This window comes from Aptenodytes forsteri, unplaced genomic scaffold, assembly GCF_000699145.1.
Source record: "Aptenodytes forsteri isolate BGI_AS27 unplaced genomic scaffold, ASM69914v1 Scaffold418, whole genome shotgun sequence".
Taxonomy (NCBI): domain Eukaryota; kingdom Metazoa; phylum Chordata; class Aves; order Sphenisciformes; family Spheniscidae; genus Aptenodytes; species Aptenodytes forsteri.
In genome coordinates this window covers 892,752-913,003 of record NW_008795245.1, presented here as the reverse complement: position 1 = coordinate 913,003, position 20,252 = coordinate 892,752, and the positions used below count along the sequence as shown (strand labels likewise).

The 20,252-nt window shown below is 40.6% G+C and overlaps 1 protein-coding gene across 1 annotated transcript in view; it reads left to right on the top strand.

Moving 5' to 3' along the window:
• NELL1 (neural EGFL like 1) overlaps positions 1 to 20,252 on the top strand; it is a 299,408-nt gene that overhangs the window by 7,416 nt on the left and 271,740 nt on the right. Inside the window, exon 3 of the mRNA XM_019471923.1 lies at positions 14,325 to 14,475. Coding sequence (XP_019327468.1) covers positions 14,325 to 14,475 — 151 coding nt within the window. The remainder of the gene's footprint in view (positions 1 to 14,324; positions 14,476 to 20,252) is intronic.

The window sequence follows — 20,252 nt, the reverse complement described above, 5'->3', positions numbered from 1 at the left end:
TTGGGATGTCCACCTGCTTTTATGAGCTCCGGCCTGGCCCTTGGGAACTGTGGCAGCTGCCCGCCATCCTAGAGTTGCCAGAGAGTTCCCTCAGTGCTTTCAGCCCTTTGTTAAAGCTGCTTTTTAAAGCACTGCTAAAATAAGAGTTAAAATAAGATTAAAAACAGCTGGGCTGGCTGCACCCAAGAGGGTGGAGGAAAGTGTGACTTCTCTGTCGGGGACAGTTTCTGGGCTTCTGTCCATCAGCAGGACGGAGAGCAAGGTCTTGATCTCTTTTTGGTATCTCGGGTGCTTCTCCTGCTTTCCCCGCTTCCTTCCCAGACCTCTGTGGAAGCTGGAAAGGAGAGCTGGAAATAAAGCTGGAAATTTAGGGGTGAGGACCGGGTATGTAGAGTGACGATAATATAGTTGGGATGAACGGGCTCCCCTGAGAGCCAGGGAGTGATACAGGCTGGTGCTGGGCAGTGGGCGGTGAGAAGCAGTCAGGTGAGATTAACTGTGACGGGCAGGGCAAGGAAACTGGGCCTCAGACGGGGAGGTGGAGGGGAGGGAAGAGAAACAGCTGTGGTGAGGAGCTGGAGGCCAAGAAGGGAGCGGGTGATGGCCGGGCAGGGAAGCTGTGACAAGGACGACACAAGGACTCTGACTTGAGGGGAAGGAAGTGAGGTGCAGGGGTGAGGAGCAGGGTAAGGGGAGCCGTGGACAGCAGTTGGGAGAAGCAGCCTGGAGAGGGAGGCAAGGGGCTCGGGCCGGATGGGAAACCCTGGGGACTGCAGTCTTAGAGTGGGTGGGTAGGACTGGGTAGAGGTTTGCTTACGGTAGAGGCGGCATTAAGGCAGTGTAATAGGGAAAAGCACTGAAAGTTCAGATTCGATAGTGCTGTAAAGTACCTGTGATGTGTGCCAATATTTAAATGTTTTTGGAGGATACAACTTGGATAATGTGGTTTTTTTTTGTTAGTGATTTAGAACCTTAATTTTGCTGTGCTTTGGTTGCTCACCTGTAAAGTTGAGGTACTGATGCCTTTTCCTCTAACAACAGTGGTGTGAAAAGAACTCATTAGTATTTGTAGAGGTCTCGGATACTGTGCTGGAATAATTAACTTGGTCATGGTCTGCTCTGTCTTCAGAGAAGGATTTGAATATGGTAGATTTACTGTTCAAGGTGAGCCTTGAACAATAAAAATAAAGCACAACTTCAGATCCTTGTTTGTTAAATAAATATTTTTTGCTCTTTGTTCTTTACTTTGTGCGCTGACTGAGGCAGGGGCCCTCTGGAAAGCGGTGTGTGATCCTGTAATTAAGAATGGTGTTGGAGGGCGCATCCCCGGAGGGTTGAGCAAGGTTTGCCTGCGAGACTTTAACCCTAACATCTGACTAACTTCTCATTTATATTTGTTTTTTTAACATAACTAATGTTTTAATGTGTTCTGTATACACAATGTAATTTTTTTTTTTTGGGGCAATGAAATCATTAGGCAAAGTGGTTTTTTTTCCTGTGCAAACTGACCATTTTCAGAACAGAGAAATGATCTGGAGTTGGAATACAATGAGCTAGGAGGGGATGAGTGAGATGAATCATCTTCGATGGAGGAAATTAAAGATCACTTGAGACATAATTATTGAACAATGCTTTGAGGCTTTGAAGATACATAAACTATTGTTAACTTTGTCAGTTCCCAGAAGTGGTTTTTAAAATATTCGTATATACCCATCCAGTGTTGGCTGTTTCCACTCTTGTTTAATGTTTGAATTATGTTAGAAACCTGTCTAGGAGTAAAATTTATCCAGCCGATTGATACGAAGGTATAACTTGTAAATCCTTGCAGAGTTTCTCGTTCCATATCCTCTTGTTTCAAACGACAGTGACCAATTTCTACTTTTCTTTCTTTTTTTTTTTTTCTCCCATCCTGAATGTTGTCATGCTGCCTTCTGTTACTTGACATTTTTTGGGTTTCCCATCATGTCTGTAACGATTAAGAAAGAATTCTGAGCACACATTGCCTCTGTCCTTGGCAGTTATTTTTGCTTTCCTGGGAGACAATAATTGTGCTACTTGTCTATCTTCGTTGCCGCGGTGGTAGATACAGAGGGGAAGTGGGATAAGCACTTCAGTATTTCTGTAGTATGCTAAAAGCCTCGAATGCTTATGGCAACCTCTTGACATAGTCCTGTAATGAAGATAGCAGAAAGAAAATAAAAGGTCTCTGCTCTTCAGTGGGCAGAGGGGGATGCAGAAATTAGTTTCTGATACTGCTAGTAAGCGTTGCATGCTTCCACACCGCATGAGCATCTAGGTCCTTACGATGAAAGTAAATCAATTTAGATAAAAGTAAGAATAACAGTTTGAGTGTTTCATATCTTCATCAGAACAGAAATACAACAAAAATTGTCGTTTTCCTGCAAAGGACTTCGGCAAACTGATACTCTTAAGTCATACCATCCTGCACGTGATCAGGTTTTATTGGCTACTTGTTTAGTAAACGTGTGTTAAACTGGAGTAAGAATATCATTCTATAACATCTTATCAAACAGGACGTGCTAGTCAGAGCCCTGGGAAGTTGAGGTGAAGCGGAATCGGTACCTGAGTTGTGCTGCCTTGAGGCGACTCCCTGCACAGCGCTGAGTATCCCTGGGTGGAGAATCCGGCCCGAGTTCAGGGCAGGTCCCTGCACCTGATTATCCAGCAACCCGGACCTGCACTGATGCTGGGGTAAAAGAGAGCAGAACTGGAGCATTAATTGGCACTGCTGAGTTAAAACTGCTTGAAATGCAGAGGGAGGGAAAAGCAGCACTGAAGGATTGGGTTCTCACTGTAGGCAGTGAAGCAAAGTGGCCCATTATAGTTGGTTTTGACCCCAAGAGGGATTTCTTAATTTTCTAAACAATTTTAGAAGAAATGTGTTAATATCCGTTTGATAAGAATATTTACACTCATCATACTTGATTAAATTACTTCTAAACAGAGCTACATCTTTTGCCTAAAAAGAAGTGGTGTTATTTGAAATTACTCTCACACACATTTAAACACATACAATTTTTTTTTTTTTTTTTTTTAAGTTTTTGTACCTTTAAAAAGTACACAAAGGCAGATATAATCAGACCTAATGCAGGAGCCAGGCATGGACCATTTCCTGTGGTGAAAAACCCTGCTGTCTTGAACTACCTATCAAGAATAAAAATTAGATGCTACCTGAGGCCTCAACCTACTTCTTCCATGCCAAATTCTAGATTAATCTTGCCACCTGCAGCGTGGGTGTATAAATGACAGGAGGGGGACATTTTTTTCCTCTTATTTTTCATTTTTGCCACATAAATGGTGTGAAGTAATCATGTCATACTGTGCTGGTTTATGGCATTATATTATGCGATTGCCTTGCCTTTTGGGGCCTATTCAATGATACAAAATGCAGAACATTAGATTTTTTTTTTTTTGATAGAATGGACCAAAAATTGTTTGTGTCACCTGATGTCCACTAAAACGTTCATCTAAATCAGTAGTTATGTAGGTTGCATACCTGCTAAAAGAGCAAAGTTGGTTCTGTAATTCTGACAACAGGGATCTGTGAATCACTATTTTGGAGCAATAAATGCTATAGCTGAGCACTGGTGTTTTGGCTTCCTAAAAATCTCTCGTTACAGTCTGTCCCCCATCCTCCCTCCCTGTGTGATAACATTTACATAGTTACAGCTGAGTGTCCCATCGGTCCTCTGTGCTATAAATAGGAAAAAATAGTATAGGATCACTGCAGCTGCACGGATTATTTTACCGAGTCTGTCCTCCCCTTGCACATACAGGTGACTCCTCCCTCTGAAGCTGTGAGCTTTCCGTTTGGCGTCAGGGGGAACAGACGCCTCCTACAGCAGACAAGTTTGTGTTGTAAAGCTTAGTTCTGTGTCGTGTCGCCCCTTCTCTTCTTTTTCTTTTCTTTCTTTTCATTTTTTTTTTATCTTTTGTAAACTGGAAGGCACAAAGATGCTCAGAGAGCGCAACATGTGTAAAACTGGATCTTGGAGGTTACATACTGATTGCTTCTATGATGAAGGACTATCTCCAGATAGCATACAGACCTGCTTCTGCTTCTCTCTCTCCACTTTGGCTCATTGTGCATAACAATGTTGAAATTTTAAAGCCAGTTCTTGGGGACTGGGGAAAATAACAAAGCCGAGATGTGTGGGAGGAGAGTGGGGTTTGTGTGTGTGTCATGATTTTTCTTGGTCTGTAGAGGTCTCTATGGATGTTCATCGTGCTGTTTGGAAAATGAAGTAGCACAGCCTTAAAACACGATATTTGTAGAGTAATTTGGTAAATGCCAATGATTTGGAAACCTCACGTACTGCACTTAAACTTGAGTCTTCCTTTTAAGGGAATCTACTGACAAGTTCTGGTAGGAGGATGCTGTGCAGTATTAGGTACGGTAATCTTATTAGGGAAATGATCGAAGTTGTTTAGGTTGACTTCATTCTAATTAATTGTGAAGCCAAAACAAAATTAAGCTTCTTTTTTATAAGAGTATTGCCCACACATTTAAAAGTCATGGTCCTCTGTGTTAGCCTTTTGTTCTCTGATGCTGGCAGTGCTTTTAATGTTTTTTCATGTCTTGTGAGTACCAGCTTTCAGATGGGATATTCTGCCTTTCTAGCTTTATGCCATCCTAATTGTTTCAAAACGTAGTCATTAAAAAAAAAAAAGTAAACATTATTGCTGGTGTTATTGCTAACGGCAAGAAATGCAAAACAGGGGGACACATGTGGCGGTTCTATTTAAATAAAAGCTTATTTTCGGAAACAAAGGCTTATGGAGCAAAAGGGAACGCTTAGTACCCCAAGCACGTTTGCTGTTACGGATGAACCCACAGCAATGGATGCTATCAAAGTTGTCATATTTTATTCATGAGTTGTGGTATGCTTGGGTGAAATAAGAGAAGCAATGCTCCAAATCATAATTATGGTGTAAAAAGATAAAACAGTTATTATGACATTTTTGAAAATTCTTAAATCTCTCAAATAATTCATATAAAACTTGCGGAGAATGACTAAGTATGTTAGCTGTATTTATGATTCTTTGTTGGGGTGGGGTGTGGAACACTTCACAAATAGAATTTATACATATTTTGGGAGAATATATAAATGCGTGCTTATGTGTGCTCCAAGAAACAAAGACAACTAGAATATTGAATATAAACGTAAAGAGGCTGACAGCAGAAATTATACTTCAGTAGAGAAGGGCTTTGACAAATGTATTATGCCTCATGTTATTATCATGCAGTTAATAAATAAAACAGACGCCCAGGATTTAATTTGCTTTAGCAATAACGTGGAAGTGATTTTTCTGAGGGAAAGAAAACAGAAGGGAGAATTAGTTCATGAAACACATTTGTTTAATGCTTGTACAAATCATATATAGAGAATAAAGAAAAACCATAAGATTTTAGTAACAAATGAGCTAAATGCTTTAAAAGTAATTAAAAAACTATTTAGAGTCTCAAATCATTGGGAGGTTTTGAACCAAGAGAGCACTTCAGCATATGCTTACTTTGAACTTTATGGATAATTTCACTGCCTTTAGTTGGATTAGTCATGTGACAAAGGGCTTTACTGGGCTGGAGATTAAAACCTTTGTGTAGGCGTAGGCAGGTCTGTTAGCTGCCGTAAGTAGCGTTAGGCATTGTAACCTCTCTCTGCAAGTGAAGAAGCTGAGTCAGAGGTTTGTTTTGCTGAAACTGTTAATGAACTATTTAAAACCGGTGTTTTGATTTTTCACGTTTAAGAATGCAGGTTTTCACCAGGGAGGCAAGTTCTCATTTCTGGGTGGCTCTGCTGATGTTAGACTGGGATTTTCAACAGGGTCAAAATAGTTTTCAGTTCAGCTTCTCTGCTGCTTTAGTGGGATCTGGTACTTAAAATTTCTTTGAAAATCCAGGTTATGGGTTACTTGTTGACTGTATCTGTCACATTCATGTTCAGCTTAGGAATGCTAAAGCACTTCAGAAGTGCTTGATATTACTATTTATTTTTAATACTGTTGCCATAAAGTATGAGCGGCATTTATTATTATCTGTAAGAAGGAAGAGTGCTAAATGAGAAATCAGAATTATTACATAATAGCTTAAAGATACAAATGGATCAATCTCTCTGCATGCTCTGTTGAAAAAATTTAAATTTTGTTTCTAGATTACAAACACGCTAAGGGTTATAGGGGGGTGGGAGGAAATAAGTCCAAACTAGAGTTAGTAGTTATTTGCAAAACTTGGCTTCTGTATCTGACTTTTGGTTCTAGGTGCTCCTCGCCTTCTGGTACTGCCTTAAGTTTCTTTTAAACAAATGCGGCTGAAGAACATGTTTTGTCAAGTTCGTATATGTTACCATTTTTTAAAAGTAATTTCTAATTTTTTGGGTCTGTGACTTTGAGCATACCTGAAAATGTTTTGTAGAAGGGGAGGAAAAAATTGCTTAGCTTGCTTTTGCATGAAGCCAGAACAGGAACAGTACTTTTGGACGGCTCATTATTTTGTGTGACATTAGCATTTAACATACTCTAAAATAGATCCCTGAAGTGGACAGTACTTCTGCAAAACGGACAGCATATTGGTAATGATTCTTAGCAATGACTGCTTTTTCCCAACGTTGCATACGCTGTCACTGGCTCTGTTCAAACATGACGGTGTTGCTAGTGTAGTCCATGCTTTTTCTGTTAAAATGTTGTTGTTATTTTCCAAATTTGCAAATAGCAGTCTTTATAGTCACAGTGATACCTTAACTAATATAGATAAACAGTGGAAAAGATGTTATAATCAGTGACTCCGGAACTAATTAACTAACAACGCATGTAATTTGATTAACTCACATGATTTAAGAGCAGATTATGTGCTTCTAGCGGTAGTGTAACTTCTGGAGCATTTCTAGCGAGCGTCTAATTTAAGGGATCATCCATTTGTAAATAGTCTTGATTTCAGCACGAGTCTCTTGAGGAAACAACAGAGCCTACTTGAGAAGGCGAGCCCGAGCTCAGTAGCCGCTTGAAATGTTTTAAACAAGGAAAAGTGGCTGCCTGAGTAACAACAGGTGATACGTAGCGCTCAACAAGGCGAGCAGCGTTGTTCTTGGCGGGAAGCTTTTTGCAAAGCCATTTGGCTTACTCTAGTTTTCCGATTTTGCTCCGTAATGGCCAAATGGTTTGAAGACGGCGTCAGTCGCTGCGCTATACGTGTGCCCAGGCCTGCCGCTCATCCGTCTGCTGCTGGAGAGATGACTCCAGCGCTTTCCTTGGTCGTTCTGTCCATTTGGGCGGAAAGGACAAAGAAGGGCCCTGGAGATACGATAATCCATATGCAGCGAAAGAGGGGCAGTCTCGCAATGTAGGCTTTGCTACAGCTTTCTGCCGCTGTGCTTTCTCTGTCACCTAGGGGACCTTTCGCTGACTGGGGCTTGAGAAACGTAGGTGGCTGCCTTCTCTCTTGGCATGTATTCATTTCCAAGTCTTGTGCAATACCTGCTGCTCTGTTTGTTCCAGAGTACTCAATTTCCATGGTTCAGTTTGAAATGCTGATAAAGCAAACAAAGGACTGAGACGCTCTGACAACTACTTACTTAACGTAAGTGTGGTCATTCTAGCTAGTGCTCAAGTCGGGCCAATTTTCAAGAAGTGCAGAGTCCGACATTAACCCACTAAATCAACTAAATTATTGGTTGGGGAGAAACTGTGATTTGATAAGTAGTCTCTGTTTGATTTCTTTAGTGACTCAAAATTCTGCTGTCCCCGGCATCTGGAGTTTTAGGATCGGGTTTGCAATAGCTTCCTGAAAGGAATGAAATCTATATATAATTTTAAATGTTAGATTAATTTTGTTAGGAGAGACCTAGTCGTAAACTAGTTTACAAACATGTACATCAAAATGACAGCAATATAGGAGCCCTTATTGCCAGGGCTGTTTTGCATCATGCAAAAGGAGAGTTTACATTGGATTATACTATTTTTCCACCCTCTCTAGCAGAACTGCTTTTGCTGTATAGTCATGGGAACTTACCTTTGTAACATTAGCTATTCACCCTGGTAATTGCTCCATCCTCTAATTTAATGAAAACCCATTAAACCGAAACAATAATTAAAATGAGACATCATCTCTGTAGGAGGTTTGCATATTAAAATCACCAAGCATTTCGCTGCAGATGGATCTTATTCTTGAGAAACAGTGTTTGAAGCAACATGTAAAAAGTGATTTATAATGAATAATCATAATTTAGAAAGCTGTGCTGTTGAATGGGATTTCATACTGTTTATTGCTGACTCTGAGCAGGGCTAGCAAGGCAAAAGCGTTTGCAATGTCTTTTCGTACTGGTGAGAATACCTAGAAGCAGAGATGTACTCATGAGAAAACATCGCACTTTCCTTAGTCCTCCCTGGTAGCATAGTTTTAAAGAGAAGGGCGAGGCATTTTCATTCCTTTCTCTGGGTCGCTGGCAGGGAGGACGGGCGGTGCTGGCCCCCCCTGTGCCGGTGCAGGGGGCCCACCGAGAGCAGCATGGTGCCTGCTCAGGGCCTTAATGTAAGCTTGCATTTATTTTCCCTTGGCAGTACCCCACAGCTTGCTAAACCCCATGCTTTAGCCTGGCTTGGAAACAGCGTAGGCGAGTGAGAAGGCATGGTGGATGAATTTGGGTCTGTGCTTAGATGATGTCTAGGTATGCTGCTATTTGGCTGGTGGGTCTCTGCAGCGCGGTGTGGGCTGTCTTGAGCCTTAGAGCTGATAGCCGAATTGAGCACCCAAAGTGCTCTGAGGGATATATGTGGCTCTGTGCCTATTCCTGTGACAGGAGCATATTGCAAAGTCTTTTTGGTTTTGTTTGCAGGTAAGGAGAAATTGGTGTGAGTTTTCTCCCCACAGCTTAAAATAAAAAATCGGCACTATCTGCAGATAGCTACGTTTGCCCTTGCTAGGTGGGCAGGGCCAACTACCTGAAGTGTTCCCCTGCTTGACTTCTTTCTGGAGAAGTTCCCCATGGTTGGTGTTAGCATGCTTTCGTGAACTTTTGGATCTGTTTGTGACTTGTGTGGACTGAGGAATGGTTTTAGAGGAGCAGGAAGGGGTGGGCACCTGTCACCAGTAGTGTTTTGGGTGGTGGCGTGGTGGTTTTTTTTTCTTTTGACCAGTTCTTCAAAAGATGATTTGTGGGACCAGTGTGGAGAAACGAGTCTGTGCACTGGATCCCACTTGGACTCGGAGGCTTTGATGAAGCACCTGCCTTCAGTGAGCAAGAAGGTTTTTGTCATGCTGTCGTGTGTTTTCATCCTGAGCAACTTTTAGAAACTGTCTACACTGAGAGTTGCTAGTTCTGAGTCCTCCTTCTACTCTTGGTTTCATTTTTGGGAAGCTGAAGACTTAAAAAAAAAAAAGGGGGGGGCACTGAGTTTTTTTTAATAGACATTTCAGTTTTATTGGATTTTTGCCCATAGCAAGGTAAAAGCCAAGATGCTGCGATATTCGATTCTTTAATTGCTGTAGCTGAAATCCAGATTCTCTGTTGTTGCAGGGTTACTTTCTACTTGATTGTCCAGAGTGACTGTGCAAAGGTTCTCCTGGAAGCATGTTGAAACAAATAGCCTTGAAATGATTGAAGGTACCAATAAAGCAATGTGTTCTGCAGTATGTTCCCTACCAAAGTAAGGAAGTAAAAGGAAAAGGTATTCGAGGAGGCTCGTGAATGATGAAACATATCTGTTGCTTCAGGAAACACGAGTTGGTTTAGAACTGAATTTTAATATTTTTCTTTAATGGAAGCATCTATTAAAGAAAAAGGATTTCATAGATGGATTGGGATTCATCTTGTAAGAACTGGTGCAGGTTTTTCATTCCAGCCCAAATGGTCATGTACTTTCCTTTCTGCGATGGATTGTTGACACTGTCATCAAAGTAAGTTTGGCAAGAACTTTGCCTGCTTTCCTAGCACTATTCTTTTATTTCTCTAACTCATTTTGTCTGCTTCTGTGTGGTGATAATTTTCTTACGCTGTTTCTAATGAAGCTGAAGCCAACTTCTCCCTTTCTCTTCTTTGGGGCCTCTTATACGTTCTGGGCTACAAGTGGCAAAAGCCTCAGGTTTTAATTTTTAGTTGCCAGAGCTGGTGATGTGTAGAGCAGTGGATCCATGCAGGAAGACGTGACTTGAGAGCCTAAATCAGGTTTGTAAGGACTGATCCTAATCCTGAGTTACTGTACCTTCTTAATTCCATTTGTCATGTAGGGTTAATGTGTACCGAAATACCTGTACGTTTCACACGTACAAGGTAAAGCTTGCCCTGTCATCATTGGCCCCAGTGCAGCATTACCTGTCATCTGGACCAGTCTTATGAAATGAAAACAAACCCATGCTAAAATAAGAATTTGAGACTTATTTTGAAGGTGCTGGAAATGAGTATCGTGAGTAATTGCAGTTACGGGTAAGATTTATCGAGGTGGCTGAGCGTGTAAGAGCTTGCTGCAGCTAAGCAGGATACTGTGGTCTTCCTCTGCAGAGCTCGGCCAGAGTCGTGCTGCAGCTGCTGAGCCCCTGCAGAAGTTGTAGCTCTGGGTGCCGGTTCCTCTCATAGCTCCTTTTGGCCTGGTAGGGCTGTGCTGGTCCGGGGGCTGAATGGGCTCACGCGGGACCAAGCAGCCAGGAGAAGGCAAGGTGGTGTCCCTGGGAATGGGGGAGACGGTGCCGGGCAGGGACATGTGGGATGGCAGGGGCTAAATGGGTTTGGCTGTCCTGGCAAACTGCACCATTGCTTTGTGTTTGGCACTTCTTCCTTGGACCTATGGCTTAAAAAAAAAAAAAAAAGGAATTGAAGTCAAGCAACAAATACGCTGTCTCTCTGACACAGATGTGTCTTCTGCTGGTCTGTTTTGCTGACAGTAGAAAGTTGCCTTTACTTGATGCTCTGAGATGATTTGTATCTGTTGTACTTTCAAATAACTGTGTATGCTTGGCTTTTTTTGCTTGTTTTATTTTAGAAACGCGCTGGTATGTTTAAAAACCCCCCTCCAGACAGTCAGTATTTCAAATTAAGAAAATATAATCACATAGAAGGGCATGTGAAAGTCGTATCTATGTTTGTTTATTTATTTATTTTGCTGAGATTGCATTATCGTTCAAGCATGAAGCGATGTTTCACTGAAGATTACTGTATAAACCTATATTGTTCTATATTATGTAGGAAATACGACATTTCATTACGAGCAGACAGTTATTTTTATAGAGAGCATAAAAAGTATTTTCCCTTTCAGGCACCTGTGGTGAGGGGGCGTATGTATTCTCAATTTTTCTTTTTTTGAAGTGTGAAAACCAATCTGAAAATAGAAAGCTCTTACTCTAAATGGATCTTACTCCCGGTTCATTTGTGTGGCGATTCCTGCAGAAATCGAGCAAAATGCAAACAGATGACGTACCCGGCGACGGCGCGGCATGAGGAGGGGCACTGCCAGAGAGGTGCAGGGGGGCTGTCCCATGGGGCACGGCAACTGGGGTGATGCAGTGCCAGCTGGGTCAAGCCCTCGGCGAGGCCTCATGCAGCTGCTTCCCAGCATTCGGGCCCCAGGTTATGAGCTCCAGGCTGCGCTCAGCACCCCGACAGGTTTATCATCTCCGTAATGCCAGGTTGCGTGCCCCCTGGATCCTCGCTAGCCTCGGTGGGCTCCTCAGCTTGCCGGTCCAGTCGCAGGCTATCGGGTCGCATTTGCCATCTCGCCACGGAATGGCTGGGAAACTCCCCTTGTTGTAGTTGCTGAGGTTGAGTTATGAAGAACAGCGTTTCTGTAGACATTTCTGCATCTGCAAGTACGATTTCAGTTGTCTAGTGGTAGGGGGTGTTTCTAGGCACTGGTACCTCCTCAGCCTTCTAATGAGTAGACCTACTCCAAAGAAATGGCACCATGCTTAGACGTGTGCTAATTTTGAAAAGCCTAGTTAGAGATCTTCCTTCGTATGAATTGTATGTGTGTTGCAAAGCAGTACGTAAATACTGTTTGTTACCTAGTAGTTTGAACCCAAGATTCTGGAATTTCATAATTCCGTTACCTATGGCATATATTGATTTTAATCAACAGAGAATGAGTATAAGGTGTTGCGTGTGTTTTTGCTGTGTTCATGACTATGAAGAGGTGGTAGAGTAGAACACAGTATTTCAAATTATGTTTCTAACTGGAGTAAGCGCATTGATTATTCATGCATGATTCCAACTAAAGAATCCTATATTTTTGCGTAAAACTTGGTGGATAGGTGGCAGGCTGTGGCTTTATATCTGGGTCCCCCTATAATGAGAAAGTGTTGGACTTTGCAGGGCTTGACTGAAGTTCTAACATATATGTTCCCCTGACAGCACTGCCTATGCTTTCATGTGAAAGAATTTTTGAAAGCTTTGATAAGTCGTATTTTATTTCTGGCAATTGTGACACCTTTAAGAAAAAAAAAACCCAACTTCCGTGAGATAGTGAGGTTTTTAACCTTCAAAACAAGGATAATTATCTTCAACTGTCAGCTCTTGGACATTTTATCTCTGAGTCTTACTTGTGCCTTGGAACTTAGTACCAGTGGATTATCTGTCTGTGTAGATAGCAAACTGGATATCGGAGAACTTACAGGTGTATGGGACACATAGTTTTGTGTCTATGTGTCATCAGCTTTTTTCAAAGCAACTAGATAGTATTTATGACCAGTAATAACACCTGCTAGGTGAAGATAATGATACAGATAATGAAATCCTATAGGTAAAGACAAAATATGGTCTTCTGTGCTGGCTTGTTTATTCCTCCATTCCCCTTTCTGATGGCAGCGGAAACGATTTCTGTTTAAAGCTTTATCCTCTGCTATGATATAAGTGGCATTGGACAGACAAATAGTTTGATGCTGTAAAGCGGGCATTATATTTATTTATCAGGTGAATTTGAGCCTCTGGCAAAGCTTTTTGAATGATGACTAGCGATTTTTGATGTCTAATTTGCAGTACTTTTCAGAGGTGAGCTTTTCAGAGCGCAAGCATGTTACGGATTCTGAGCGTGTAGGCTTGTTTGAAGGGCTTTAAGCTGCACAGGAAAAAATGAGACACCCAATTACAAAACATGCCTGAATACTTTTTCCATGGAGTTTGGTTTCAGTCCATGGCGTTCCCTCAGTAGTTGCATTTCTGAGTTTCAGGTTGTTTTTCAATCCAGTCTCCTCTTTCTGTCTGCAAAGCCTTATTTAATGACACAATTCCCCCCCCCCCCGCAGTGAAATTCTGAATTGTAAATCTCAACACTCCTTTGTGTGTTACAGCATTCGTGCTGGGCTGGATTCTCAGGATTCAGTAGAGGTATATGGTTTTCTACCAGCTGAGAATTTGTGCCGGCATTTCTGGCTTCAAAGTAAACCTTTCGAAAGGAAGCGCACCGGGCTTCTAATTGGTTGTGACATCCAGGAACCGCAAGTGGCACAGGTCTTGCAAATGTGTGACAAAGGCCCAGCGTGAGAGACATGGCAAGGGGTGGGAAGGTGAAATGCCGTGATTTCTCCCTTTTGTCGTTAATCATCTTTCGTAGTGATGATATATTGCGAATAAAGGGATGAGAGAAAAATGAATGTGGTGGGAGACAGCACATTTGAATCTTAGAAGATCAAATATAAGAAGGCATGCTGCCGCTTGGACATCAGCAGGATTAGCGAGACTGAAATATTTCTGGATCTGCCTGGTCAGACTGTACTTTAATAAATATTGTATGAGCTGTCACACTTTGCTTGTTTAAACTGAGAAGTCCCTGAAACGATAGTGGCTTGCAAGCGTGTCTTGTATTTATTTCTCGGGCAGAAGCACAGCCGTATAGCATTATTAGTAATAATACATCTCTGCCTTACACAGTGTAAGGACAGGTTTTCTCTGATGTGCGATGGAGAGGCGGTAACGGAGCCAGTGGTAAAAACTGAAATTGGAGCTTGGTGAATTGTGTTGGGAGAGGCAGTGCCTGAGATTTCTCAGAATTTAGGAGCCTATTTATCTGGCTGCAGCACACCTTATTTACAGCACCTTAATCTGCTCACAGCAGACACAAATGGCTCAGCATCCCGTTAAAAATTCTGTCAGAAAATCCGTAGCTGACCAGTTGTGAACTTGTCAAAGTGACAAGTGGGCATGCTGACAGAGATGGCATTTGGGTTTTTTCATGGAACAAATGCAGTGGTGGAGCGTGGTAGATGACTCTCAGAAATGAAAAATATTGATGGGGAAAATGAAAAATGTAATCTGAATCTTTCTGACTTAGCATTTTTACTGGACTGTTGTTTCCCTCTTTTTTTCTTTTTTAAATAAAATTCTTAGATACAGAAAGAGAAATCCATGCAGCGCCCCACGTGAGTGAGAAGTTAATTCAGCTCTTCCGGAATAAAAGTGAGTTCACGTTTCTGGCCACCCTGCAACAGAAGGCATCGACTTCTGGAGTTATACTTTCTATCCGAGAGTTAGAGCACAGGTAAGAGGAAATTGTTTCTCTCTTGCAGCAGTAGCAACATAAAAGATACTGAGCGCTCAGTGGTCCATTTTGACAGTGTGTTGAAATGGTAGATGTACACTCTGACATGTAAGTTAAAGCCTTTCTTCATAGTTTGCAATTTGCTACTTTTTGCTAGTTGTTTTTTGTTACAGGAGGAATGCATTAGTTATGTATCCTGGTCTGTGAAATAACTTAAATTAACTTAAATGGAAAGATCAAACCCAATGTAGTATTGACGTAATCAATGCACTTTGGAAGTTACAAACCTTGTAATGCACTTTCCCTTACGAGTTTATCGTATGCACTTTGGAGTTTGCTTTTTCATAAAAGTTAAACTTACGTGTTTCCTGTTTCACTATGTTTTATAACATTTTTAAATAATATGGGGGGTTTTTTTTGAGATTCAGCAATTAAGCTACTTGTGCTTCCATATGGTGATGTGTACATTTTCTTCCTGGCATAAATGCAGTATATTCTTATTTTATGGGTGTGTCTTTTTTTCCCTTTTTTTTTTGTCAGTGTAGGAGGAAAAAAGAGGTCTTTTTCATTAGCTATCATAGTGGCAGACATCAGTTTATTTTTTAAAAAAAAAGTGTACCTTGTATTATGGCCCATAACACAATTCCAATGATGTTTTGATGTTTCAAAGTGTGTGTTGCATCAAATAGTCTCCTACTTGTAACTTTGTGAATGCTTTTTTTCCATAATTTCTTGGGGCTTGAAGGACCTGTGTATCTAGTCTGACTTTGTTTTAATACAAGTAATAGGATGTTCTTTGGTCTCTCCCATTTCAAATCTAACACCAGTCATTCTGCAGCATTTCTTTTAGGAAAAAAAAAATCCTATTGCTATTTAATTTTCTTAATCATGTACATGATACACAACTGTTAGCCCAATTTCTTGCCTTTTGTTGAGAAAGTATATGAAGGAGAAGGCAGTGGCTTTATTCTGACCAAATTGTCAATGATGGCTCTTGCCACTGCAACAGCAGAGGTGTCCGGACAAGGATAGCTGAGGGGAGGACTCTGCGACTTCCTTATTGTATCATCATACTTTTCTGCCACCTCTACTTTCTTATCGGTCTCTTTCTTTTACTTTATTCCTGCTTTCAATTTCCAGGCCGTTGTTTCAATATATAAGAATGTTGTTTTACATTACACAAGGATCCCTCTCTCCAACTCTTCCTGTTTTCCTTCTCTCGCGCTATCATTCCTTTTGTCATTACTTTTTAATTCCTCCAAGCTTTTCCAGGCCATTGTAGCTCTCTGAAGTCATGGTTAACAGGATCAGATGGCCATGTTAAGGGATTTTTTTTTTTGTTTGTGGGGGTTTTTTTTGGGTTGGGTTTTTTTTTTTGTTATTTGAGAAAGAGAATATTTGAGGAGAGCCATTGGCAGAGGAACACTGTCACATGTAGAGACACATGCATGCACTCAGCAAAATCCAAGGTCAAACTAGACCGGCAGTGATGATTATACAAAGCGAGGCATGTGGATTTTTAGATACGGCCTCTTCTGAATTTAGCTACTTAACTCCTCTATCTTGACGGGCAGATGCTTGTAGAGAGATGTGCTATGCAGGAGTAATCTTGATTGAACAAAATGCACTGCTGATGTCCTTCTTGGCACTGAGGTTATCTCTAGTATTTCAAATTAATAGACATCTGTTTAAAAATATATATAGTTGAAGGATTGGGTGCTAGTCTCACTTAAACCTTTGTAGTTCTATGTAAGAGTCGAAACAGGCATGTCCAGTGTTGCTAATGACTGCTGTTACATTCTGAATGTCAGATGGATTACTGCAATTATCCTTCTTTTCTGGACTCATTGTGTATCACTTAAAACAGAGTCGCTGCTTGTTTCTCCAGTTTCTTAAGTTGCTACTTGGACGTTGCTAAGGATAGTGCTTTCAGACCCTTGGGTCTGTGATGACAGTAGAGAAAATACCTTTTAACATTGAGGAGGAGTAGACAGTAAAGATTTGGGGCACTGCTGAAGAGGACCCTGCTTACATTATGATCAATGTAATAGTAGAACTTTCAGCTTGATTTTTTTTGATGTTGCTCTAACTGCTCAGGTCACTCTAGTCTTTAGCTTTGCATGTGAACTGAAATGGGTGCAGGCCCTTGACACAGGGGAAGCCTCTTTTAAATTGTTGCTCCTACTAAGTTTTTGATAATTATCATGGTTCTGTTCTGGTGACATCCAGGTTTTTTGTTAAGCTTTTCTCAACCTGCCATGTGTCTATGAAAATAGACAATGCGAAGAGAATAGTAAGAAACGTCATTATGTTTCAGCATGATTAAGACCTATGGGAACAAGTATAAGGGTACATTTATTACCTAACCATTATAGTTTTTGACTATGGAAAAGCCAAGCACTCTTCCCTCAGTCACAAAATAGGAGATGTTGTAGTTAAGGACATAGTTTTTTAACTTACCAGCATACCAGAAGTGGCAAAGTTAAAAGTTAGAGACTTCAGAACGTGCAGAACATCTGAATAAAAGAAGCTGTGTTAGCTGTTGGTACAAGAGTTCATATCTTTATGGGAGATGTCTTTTTTTGTTGTGCATAGGTTTAATAGTTGACAAATAGGTTTTATTCCAAGCAACAAAAAGGTGTGTGTGTATATGTACACACATACACATAAATATATATATTCCAAGTTACATATGCCAGCATAACTAGTTCAAAAGGCAGTTTTGCATGATGTATGTAGTGGAGATGATCACCGTAAGGGAGTAATACTTAGAATGCTTGGTTTATATTTCATTTCTCTGGTAAGTTTTAGCAGGATTTTATTTTCCATTAATAGAATGGAACTCTGAAACTAAAGGTATTAAAATAAGATGTATGTAACTGTTTCTTGAAGCCAGTAATTCAGAGATAGTGTTTTGTTATACTAAACGGATATTTTGCAACATTTAGAGATTTGCTGTTAATTTATATCATCATTTGATGGACATGATTTATATTACAATGATGATAAATGCATCTTTGTTAATATTTTATCTTGTTGAATCAGCTTAATGATGATAAAGACTTTGTTTTCATGATCCAACTGTATTAAAATACAGCTTGGAAAATGGAAAGCTTAATTAACACAGATTAAGTCTAATTGAGCAGTCTGATAGTATGTGCAGACTGTACATAGTTATCTGGAATACAGTGGTAAATCGGAAATTATAATTTTTTTTTTTTCTAAATTATAGATAACAAAATGTAATATAGGATGGACAAACGTATTACTTGGGGATGCAGAAGGCGGAAACTATTTTCTTTATTGGAGAATTACGCTAGCCAGTTCTTCTTAGAAAATCTTTGTGAGCTATTTTGCTCACAACCTTTGACTCTTCAGATGACCAAGACACTTGGAAAAGGCCGTCAAGATCTTTAAAATCCATAATGAATCCTTATTTCAACAGTGGTTTAATACAGTTTCATCCAAAGTTGCCTGCCTGCTCCTTACCTGCTCTGGCCTCGCGTGGTCCAAAGCCCAAGAATAAGTTAGATGGAGTCAGCATTGCCTTTGTGCTGTTTACTTGCTGGGTTGGAGGTATATTGATGGTTCCTTCCCACCGCTGGCCGAGATTAGTACCTGGAGAAATCTATCAAGGATGTTCAGGTACCCAGGCCAATGTTCTTTGAAATACTGGCTTCAGCCAAAAGAGCTGACTATGATTTCCTCACTATTCTGGGGCACAAATTATAAGCAACTGAGTGCTGTAATATTTTCTTTTCTTGTTGATGTGAAAATTGTGCCTCCCCCCCAAAAAAAAAAAAATTAGCCATAAACTCTTCCTGCACTTTGTCCATAAAAATAATGAATTACAGTGAGTGGGAAAGGAAAACATTTGTGTACTTCGAATGCATTTGAAGGGTTTTGGTACTTAGAAACAATGGATAGGGCACCTGGAAAAGAGTGGTGAGCATTCTTTTGGTGAGTGATCACTCCACTGACTAGCTTATAGCACTTTCAAATCATTTACTGCCCAAACTTCAATAATGACCTTTTAATTGCTGGGGAGTTTTTTTGGAGGTAGCCACCGTTGAACCACTACTCATGTCTAAGCGTGGTAGGCCTAAGGTATCAAGAAGTATTGAGTCCAGAATGATTTTTCTGCTAATGTACAAATCTGAACCTCCTCAAATCAGCCGAGTAGCACAAGTACGCATCACCTGGGACTCTGGTACTTACCTGAAAGGAAGTAAGAGGAAATACAGTCTTTACAGTATGTTACACGTAACCGGCAGCTGGCTGCCAAGCTGTCGTCTGGTCATGACGTGGGAGGTAATGACTCTGGATCAGGTTTTCTAATCTTTCATCAGGCAAAATTCCCTTTGACTTTTGAAAGTAACCTGTTGGGTTTTTACTTGCTCTGTAACAAGCTGTCCTCCAAAGAAAGATTTTCATCTTAACCATGGGTTTATTTTTGAGGAAGGCGGAGAAATTGGGCATTGTGATGCAGAATATTGAAAACTAAACTAGTAAGCAGAGGAGCTGCTACCCATGAATTACCCGTAAGAAATAGGATAATGCCCTTATTGACCTTCTCTTTAAGGTCTCATTATGTGCATTTTTCGTCTCCGAGTTTTGTTTGTTGTTCCCCCCCCCCCGCCTTCCCAAAGAAGTCACTGTTGCTTTTGTTACTCTTACTGGTTACTAAAGAGGCAGAATGAAAAACTAACTGTTTTGTAAAATGCCAAGTTGCTTATTCCTCCCTACTATTTTGTGTGTATCCCGTGTCTGTCTTCTCTGTTTCCTTCATGTTTATTAGTACTAACTTTCTATCCATGTGTTAACCCGTTCTTTCTGAAGAGTGTTTCAAAATGGGAGATCCCGCCATGATAGAACTAGGGAGCAAGTCATAAGATTAATGTTTCTAAGTTTTGGGGTTTTTTTGGTGTTTTTTTTTTTTTTCAGGGAGCACTAAAAACTTGATTTGTTCTAATTTTCTGAGTTTTTTTTCCTTTTTTTTCTTTGTTTTTATGCTTATAACCTATGTCTAGGACCTGAACTTCAGAAAATTTCTGCCGCACCAGATATTTGGAAACATGCAAGCTAATTGTACTGCTGTGGTGAAATGGATTTATCGAGTGGAGAATTTGGCCCTTCACTATGTAACAGCAAGCTGTATTGGTCTAAACATTCAGGGGGATTCTGATAAATGTGTTAGGCTCATAGTGGAAGATTTTTATTCCTAGCAAGGCAGTTTTGGGTGGGGAGGGCAAACAGGCACGGGACTCTCTAGTACGTTGTTGAATACTTCCCCCCAGTGACACCATGAACAACTTCTGAGACCATTGAGGAACAGATAGAAGGCTGTACATTCACAAATAACAGTTGGAAGGCTACCAGGCCATAATATGTTTGATTAAAAACACAAAAGGGTAACAGGCTAGTTAAATTAAACACTGAAACTTAATTAATGAAAAGAAACCCATGCAAGTGACTTCTGACCCTAGTTGTAAACCTGAAAGATTGGATTTACTCCATGCTGTGTTTCAGATTATTCTCTGCAAGAAGTGTATATGCATGTTGGATTCCGAGATGCCCAATATTCAAAAAGGGAAGGAAAAACTCTGCAAATGTATCCATTAACCTTTTTCTTTTAGGGTAAAGGCCACACCTTCATTAATATTTATATGTAGAATTGCTAAACTGGAAAGCTCTACAGAGAATATAAAGATCCAGCCTTACTTCCATCCCTCTGAATGAGGTGATGTGAAATATGTGAGGCATCTACACCTTTTTTT